Raw genomic sequence first — 8,326 nt, forward strand, 5'->3', positions numbered from 1 at the left:
TTATTATTTATATTATATCTATATCTACATATATATATATAGTATGTTACATTGTCTTGATAAATATATAGGTAATTGCACTACTTTTTTTGTATCCATTTTTGCACATTTTTTGTTTATTTGAAGGGACTGAGCATATATATGACAGTTTTGTACTTACTTCACCTCAAAGTATTGTTTACAAAGTATCATTTGCATTGGTTGCTGTTTACATGTAACATTCTGTTTTACCCTGAAGCATCCAAACTGCACGTCCTGTGTTCTCAGGTTGCACTACTTGCAAATAAACACTGAAACACATCTGAGTGTGTAACACTTCTTCTTGCTTTTGCAAATCTTACTGTTACTGTTCCTTGTTTGTATGACACGTGCATTTAAGTAAGTTAATTGTGAAGATTGTGGGTATGGATGAGACAGAAACTTATGGCTGTATTTCAATCACATTTATTTCAGTGAGGGTGGTAGCATCACTCATTTCTCAACACAACACTAGGGCTCATGTTAGTCAGAGCACAACATACAGACACAATCTTATCAAGGAATGTCATGTCCTGATCCTTGCATGGCAACACCATGCGAATTGGTACTTAAGCAGACAATATTGTGTACTTGTTGCGGATGGTTCCAATCACCCTTTCCACATGAATCCGGAGGTGGGCAATTTTCCTCGTGCTCTACACATCTCTTGCATCCAGGGGACAGCATCCTTTTGTGAACGCAGGGATCTTTACATCGGCACACATAAGTCCCACACTGTCTTGTATATCAAAGCCACGATCGGCCAACACCAAATCACCAGGTAAGAGTTTATCCAGAATCCCACTGTTATCAGTTATATGCTTATCACTGACGCGTCCCCCCCACCCCTTGGAAATGAAAGAAATTGAGCCCTGTGGTGTAACACCAATGAGGTACTTCATGGTTGTGTTGTGTTGTGTTGTGTTGTTAGTAGGAGTACGACTGAGCTTGAGCTTTAAGATTTGATGGTCTTTGTGTGAATATTTCAAAACAGTCCAGAATAACAGCAACACGCTTCCCAAAGGCCTCCACAAACTGATGGGGCATAGTGACTTTCAACGCATCTTGCCCTGGCCAGTTAATCAAAGGGCTGACACGTTTATGCAAACCATCTATGATGTTACTGAAGGTGCTGGAAACAGTTCTTCTGTCTACATGAAAGAGGTGGGCAATGTGTTGTGTTGGCAAATTCAGCCTAAGGCGTATGAAAGTCAGGAAAAGCATCTGAAAAGGTGACAGTACTCTACTAGTCTGTGTCAGGTACGGTCCAACACAGGCCAGAACACCCATTACTACTTCAAAGTCTGGAAGTCCAGTGTAGTACTTCACTTTGACGTTGTTATCCTTCAGGAATTGTTCATCCATTTTCCTCTCTTCAAGCTCACATTTCAGGGCCCTGTTCTCTTCCAAAAGGCGGTCGATTTCAGCGCGCCGATGCTGACAGAAGTCACACTCTGTCAGCGGTCTCTGGTCAGCTCCATCCTCTGCTGGTCTCTGGTCAGCTCCATCCTCTGCTTCTACTAAATCATCCTCCAGTGGTGCTAGCGCCTCTCCTGTGGATAAGATAAGATATAATTTATTGTCCTGAAGGAAATTTGTTTTGGGCTAAAGGTATCTGATACAGCTGCAACAACAGCAAATACAAGATAAGGTTCTGTATCTGCTGACTCTGTAACGTTTACCTGGTGAAAGAAGTTCATCCATCACCGTCACATCCATCTCAGGTGTACTGTCAGTCCTTCACCGTTTTCTCCTTTCCTTTCTCTCATAGCGTGCAATCTGTGTGGCCATCACCTCAGTGTGGCCCAGGTGTAGAGATGGTGCCCAATCTGGATGCAAGTTGTACATTTCATTTGCTGGTTTTCCTGGTAACACAATCAAAACCTAATGTTTTGTTCAGATAGATTATCATCCCAAAGCAAAAGTCTTGAAAAACTTATATATAACCATAATGTTCCAACAAGCACGTTACAACTTGTGACTGCCTTTGTGTGTGAGTGTGTGTGTGTGTGTGTGTGTTTGTTTTTGTGTGTGAGAGCATTAATGTGTATGTGTGTGGTGTTGCGGTTGAAGGAGAGAAACAATGTATAAAAAGAAAAGCGTATACTCTTTTTAACTTACCAGAATGAAAATGCAGGGAGCACACTCTCATCAACATTGGAATATTGTTGAATGTTATATCTGTTCATCTTACAGCCGCTATCCAAGCGATCCGACGAGCCTTTATTATCTCTGAAACTTGGCTTCTGTGATCCTGTCGCCAAGCAGGAAAGCGGTGAAAAGTTAATCCATTGGCAATCTTTTTCCCATTACGGTCATGCGAGGTGCTGTGGCACCCCACAACACAGCAACGGTTTACCATACTTGCGAGAAAATAAAGAATAAATCACAAATAAGAGACAACGATTGAGAGAGCACGTCTGAGCAGCTGTGGTCCGAGCAGCAATGTAGCCATCAACATGGCGGACCTCCCATGATGCACTCGGGTTGACGTCACTGTGCCCATTCCCTATTTAGACAGCTATTAACGTTAGCTGGTTAGTATCGTTAGCTAGCTAGCTATCATTAGCGGTCTAAAATTAGCTATTCCTTCATGATTTCAAGCAAAAAACAAAACAAAATGTTGTGTCTTTGGTTGATTTAGCACTAGTGCTATCTATTGCTAGAACGTTAGCTAGCTAGCTAACGTTAGTCATCTAGCTAACGTTAGCCAGCTAGCTAACGTTAGCCAATTCAATCACGTTAGCTGAAGCTAGCTAGCTAGTTGTCACTAACATTTGTGAAAATGTACTGTAGTGTAATATTTACTATAGTGTTCGTACTGTACCTTTAAACTGACCTTTAAAAGATACGTGTTNGCCAGCTAGCTAACGTTAGCCAATTCATTCACGTTAGCTGAAGCTAGCTAGCTAGTTGTCACTAACATTTGTGAAAATGTACTCTGACCATTAGCTACGACCTAGACAGCAAATTTCAAGTAACATGAAGCTACTTGACTAACGTTAGCCATGTTAACATTAGAGTCTAAAAACTTGGAGGTGGCTCTTCGGAATCCATCATTCTCTCTGTCTGAGTCCTCCAAAAAAATAGAATCTTTGAGTCCTCTCCCTCAGTGGCAGTGCAGCAGGTGAAAAAGATGAACCGTTAACGCCGTTTCAAATACCTCACGAGAGCGCTGTCTGACGTGTTGATTGGCTGACAGCACTAGCTGTTTGACATTTCGAAAATATTAAAACTACATGTTTTACATTATATTATGATTAGTTATTTCCTAATATGCAAGAATACTAATTCTTAAACATGTTAGATAGGTTTTGGATAAAACTAGCAACTGCATTAACAAAATGATTTTGATAACCAAACCAACACAGGAACTGTGTCCAACTGGAAGATATTTTTCACACATTATGTTCTGGATTTCACACAAAATGTGTCAAAGTTCTCAGAACACATTTTGTGTGTTGACTTTTGACACATCATTTTTCAGAGTGTAGGAAGAAGTTGTTTTGAAATTTAGTTTACACATCAGTAGTTTGAAGTTGTTCCTCAAAGTGTGTGTGCGTGCGTGCATGTGAGAGAAAGAGAGAGAGAGAGAGAGAGAGTGTGTGTGTGTGTTCATGACTGTGCGTGTGTGTGTGTGTGTGTGTTCATCAGGGTGTGTGTGTGTGTGTGTGTGTGTGTGTATGGAAGCTCAGGGCCCTGTTTCAGGAAGCAGGCTCAACAAACTCTGAGCCTAAAACTCTGACTTTTCGGTTCCAGAACAGCTGATCACAATCAGCTCAATCAACTCTGAGTATGTTCAGCCTGAGGCAGGCGCGTTCACGGTGAGTTTATAAAGCCATCATCAATGGAGTGCAGATTACATGATTCTCAATGGCAGAAAGCGTTAAAGGAAGAGCGACATACTTTACACCAGCGGAATTAGAGATGCTGATGACTGCGTATGCAGACTCAGAACATGTATTTAGACAGAAATCAAATACGGCAGCTGCAGCCAAGCAGTGTCAGGTGGCATGGGAAAAGATTGCAGAGCGTGTTAATAGGTAATGTGAAGTGATACTGTGTAATGTGATGCGTTAATGCATGTCTAATCTACAGAAAATATAGGAAAAAAATTATATCTTAACACTGTTCATGTATTTTAATATAATTTGCGACATCCTCTAATTCAGTTGTAATCCAATGGGGCCAAAACGCACTTGCCAGCAACTCAAAATCAATCACAAAAATATTGTGCAGACTGGTAAGAAATCTTACTCATACTTAGTTCAATCTTACAATATTAAGCTCATGAGGTTAATTGAATTGTTGAATGTCACTGTAGCCAACAGGAAGAAGGCTGAGGCCCGAAAAACGGGTGGTGGGCCACCACCAGCCCCTTTCACCCATGCAGAGGAGCTGGCACTTAGCCAGAATAGTGGGCGGCCTGTTGCTGAGGGCATCCCAGGTGGTTCCACATGGTTGTAAGTAACTGAATATTGCACAGTTTGTGTGATGGTTTTGAGTAGCCTGCATCTAACATTATTGTTCCTCTTTACCACAGGAAGATGATGAAGACACAGTGTCTGTTATCACTGCTGTGAGGGCTGATGGGCCTTCAGAGGTAAACTGTACATCCTCAATATCATGTATGACAATTTCTGATTGCTCTGCCCCACATGAAAACTTATATGGTCTTAAAACAGTGTGTTAATGGTAACTATGAGGAGGGGGAGGAGGAGGGTCCATCGAGCACAGTTAAGCACTGTAAGCTGGTATTTGCATTTATCATTGCCTGTGTGTCCCAAATTAAGATTAAGTATTGGACTGTGGAAATGTCTCAGACTCAATAGTGTCCGTTTTTTTTTTTGCCTCTTCATAGCTACCTGTGAAGGAGCTGTACAGTGTTCACCTGCAGATGCAAATATCCATGTGTGACTTACAAGTGGATCACATTAAACTTAAAATTACCAAAACCAAACTCGAAATCCAGATAGTGGATCACCAGTTAAAGGTGAGTTACACCTGAAGATCGATGATGTTACTTACTGTTACTCCTACTGTTGGAAAATCAATGTAATATACAAATATATGGAATATTAAAGCATTTGTCTCTTTATTTGCAGGAAATAATGAACACAGAAAAATAAATCACATAAAAAAGATATTTCTGTCCTCAGTTTATTTGAAAGTGGTAAAGAATGCTTTAATAAACAAAAATTGACTGTCATCTGACTGGTGGGAGGTAACGAGGGGATAACTAAGAAAAATGGTTGCGAGACAGCGCGTCTCGCACTGCTCGTCCATCCTGCCCATCAGTGGGGTGGAAGAGATGGTCCTCCTCTGGATCATGTGTCTGTACGGCAGGTTGTCGCTCTCCTCTCAATATAGCAATATTGTGGAGCACGACACAGACCACAATAATGTCACACGCCCTCTCTGGAGTGACCCTGAGCCTACGCAGACACTGGAAGGGGGCCTTGACAATGCCAACTGACATCTCAATCCTTGCTCTGGTTCTGCAGTGAGCCAGGTTGTAGCGTTACTGTGGTCCAGGCTCAGGGTCAGGGTAAGGGGTCATCAGAGAGGGCAGGCAGGGGTACCCTCTGTCTCCAAGCAGGAGGCCATTAAACTGTCCTGTAATCAGGAGTGGTAGAGGTACAGGTTACAACTTTGACATTTTACTTCCACAGTTATTGTAAGAGGAAGGATCAAAATTTAACTTACCCTGTGCAAATTTATTGCCTGGCCATTTGGCTTCAACATTGGTGAAAATGTTGGCTGCGTCACATATCACCTTAAGTGCAGAATGATAACCATCATTAGTTGCAGTACATCATGCAAAAGGAAGCTTGCAGGGATTTCAAGAGATCGTATAGATCAAGTCAAGTGTTTGTGGTTGCAGTCATTACAAAAACAAAACAAAAATCTTTCAGGGAATCTTCATGGATAAATGTGTTTGCTGGCTTATCAACCCACTGGAGAGACATGGGTACATTTGCCCAAATGTAAAAGTAAAAAAAAAAAAAAGTTCTTACAGGACAAACATATCTTAATCTCATACATGAGAATATAATGCAGATTTTATTTTAATTCCTGATCTGTTAATATGCTTTTGCGTGTAATTTATTAACTGAAATGTGAAATGTATCTGGAGCATGAGTCTCAAATGGCATTTTTTTAAATCATGAGGACGGTACATACTCCACCTTGTCTTACCTGCACATTGATGCTGTGAATCGATTTACGATTCACATAGTCTCCTTCAGTCTCAGATGGAGCCACGATGGGGATGTGAGTCCAATCCATACAGCCAATTACACCGGGGAATCCTTAAATACATTAAATGTACTCGTAAATCATTGCATAATGTATCCTCATAGACTTATTTCTTATTAACACTGACAAACCTGCAATTCTGTGGAATTCCTCTTTGATGATCTGTTACACCCGCAAACGTAATAAACCACAAACGTAATAAACCACAACCGTAATACAAATCTGCAGCTTTGAATGTAATAATCCCGCAAATGTAATAAATTTCCCACAAACGTAATAGCAGCTGCCTACTACAAACGTAACACACAATTTTCCGCAAATGTAATAACTATTACATTTGCAGGAAATTATTACATATGTGGGAAGGTGAAAATCTAAACTGTAATAACAATTAAGTTGCCATAGTAACTGTCTCAGGGTTTTGCTGAGCTGGCTTTGTGAAACATGAAACATGAGTTTCCCTCATCTCAGGATTAACATACTCTGAGTTTTCACTAATCCTACTTTCTGAAATAGGGCCCAGGGGCCTCATGTACAAAGGGTGCGTACGCACACAAACGTGGCGTACGTCCTTTTCCATGGCAAAGTTCAGATGTATCAAGAGTGAAATGACCGTGGAAACGTGCGGTGCCTCACGCCAACTTCATGGCTGTTGATCCTTTGGCGACACTTAGAGGTGATGCTGGAAAACTGTTATAATAAATAAATGTGAAAACAATTAGTCCTCAGAGTGATGTGCACATCAGAGACACAGGAACAATTAACACTGATGAACAGTTAACACACCCACGTGTCTGCAATTAGATGAGTGGATATAAAAGCATGCGCAAAGTGGTGCCGAAAATACCGTTAACAACAACAGCTGCTTTAGCAGTATTAAGACACTATAAATGGCGTAATACGAAGAGTGCGTGTGTTCCGAGACAGACAATTAATCAACATTGTGGCGAGGTGGCCTGGTTCAATGCACTGAGTAACAGCATGGTTGGGAACAGACTACAAGCTGGCACTGTGCTCGATGGGTGGCTTCTTGGTGAGTAAATCATTTATTAGTTTAATTGTCCTAATATAATCCCCCTGATGGGCATTGAACATATGGGCCCCCAAATATTATCCTGTCTTCACAGCATCAGTACTAGTCAGTGGTTAAAGTTAGTGACTTGCTGTTTTTTTGCTGGTTAAACTACAGCTTCAGAGCTTTCTAACAAGCCCCTGATTGTCTCTGTGTGTAAAGTACTCGTGTCAATAAACCTGTGCGTAAAGTGTGACATTTCTTAATCAGCCTCACCGTTTCCCCGACGCACTTCTGCATTCATTTACAACAATAGTGTGTGATCCATGTAAGTGGTGTATAAAATTAACAAATGGAAACTGTAAATCCAGTTCACATAATTATTTGTCTGCTTTCAATTGACCCCAGGCGACTCTCTGTTCAAACGGGGTGAGCTCCTCCTCTCCTGTCCCCCCGCCTGTTTTGGCCACACTTTGGCGGTGGGCAGCCGTCCTCCGCTTCACGTCCACCTTAATGTCGCACCACTTCTTTTTAAATTCTGCGTGTGCACCATAGGCGTTTCTAACCCATTTTTGGGGGTGCTGAAGCACCCCTAAATTGAATCCCAGCACCCCTAAAATTTGAGAGATTTTTGCCCCCCTTGCCTCAAAAATGGTTTGATCCCTCCCACCTTTCCCCGACTCGGGCTCTGAACCCTATATCTGCACAGAGCAATGTGCTGCCTTCTAGAGTGGGTGATATGATGACATAGTTTCTCTTGATGGCATTGCTCTGGCCTCTAGCACTACCGTAAGAAACCGTAAACTACCGTAAGTAATATTTGATCAAGATTTGTCTTTTAATTCTCATTTAAAACAAACCTCACGGACTGCCTTTTTAATTCTCATTTAAAACAAACCTCACGGACTGCCTTTTTTCATCTGCGTAATATTGCGTAAATTAGGCCTATCCTGACCCGAAAAGATGCAGAAAAATTGGTCCACACTTTTGTTACCTCAAGGCTGGATTACTGTAACTCTCTATTATCAGGTAGCTCTA

The 8,326-nt window shown here is 41.4% G+C and overlaps 1 protein-coding gene across 1 annotated transcript; it reads right to left on the bottom strand.

Moving 5' to 3' along the window:
- Positions 1–432: 432 nt before the first annotated feature.
- Positions 433–2,437, bottom strand: LOC126398881 (uncharacterized). Its single transcript, XM_050058527.1, has 3 exons — positions 2,140–2,437; positions 1,701–1,847; positions 433–1,571 (listed from the first exon to the last, which is right to left on the bottom strand). Exons 2-3 carry the CDS (start codon positions 1,735–1,737, stop codon positions 946–948), a joined length of 663 nt encoding a protein of 220 aa, XP_049914484.1. The 5' UTR covers positions 1,738–1,847; positions 2,140–2,437; the 3' UTR covers positions 433–945.
- Positions 2,438–8,326: the final 5,889 nt, after the last annotated feature.

Source organism: Epinephelus moara, chromosome 12 (genome assembly GCF_006386435.1).
Source record: "Epinephelus moara isolate mb chromosome 12, YSFRI_EMoa_1.0, whole genome shotgun sequence".
Taxonomy (NCBI): Eukaryota; Metazoa; Chordata; class Actinopteri; order Perciformes; family Serranidae; genus Epinephelus; species Epinephelus moara.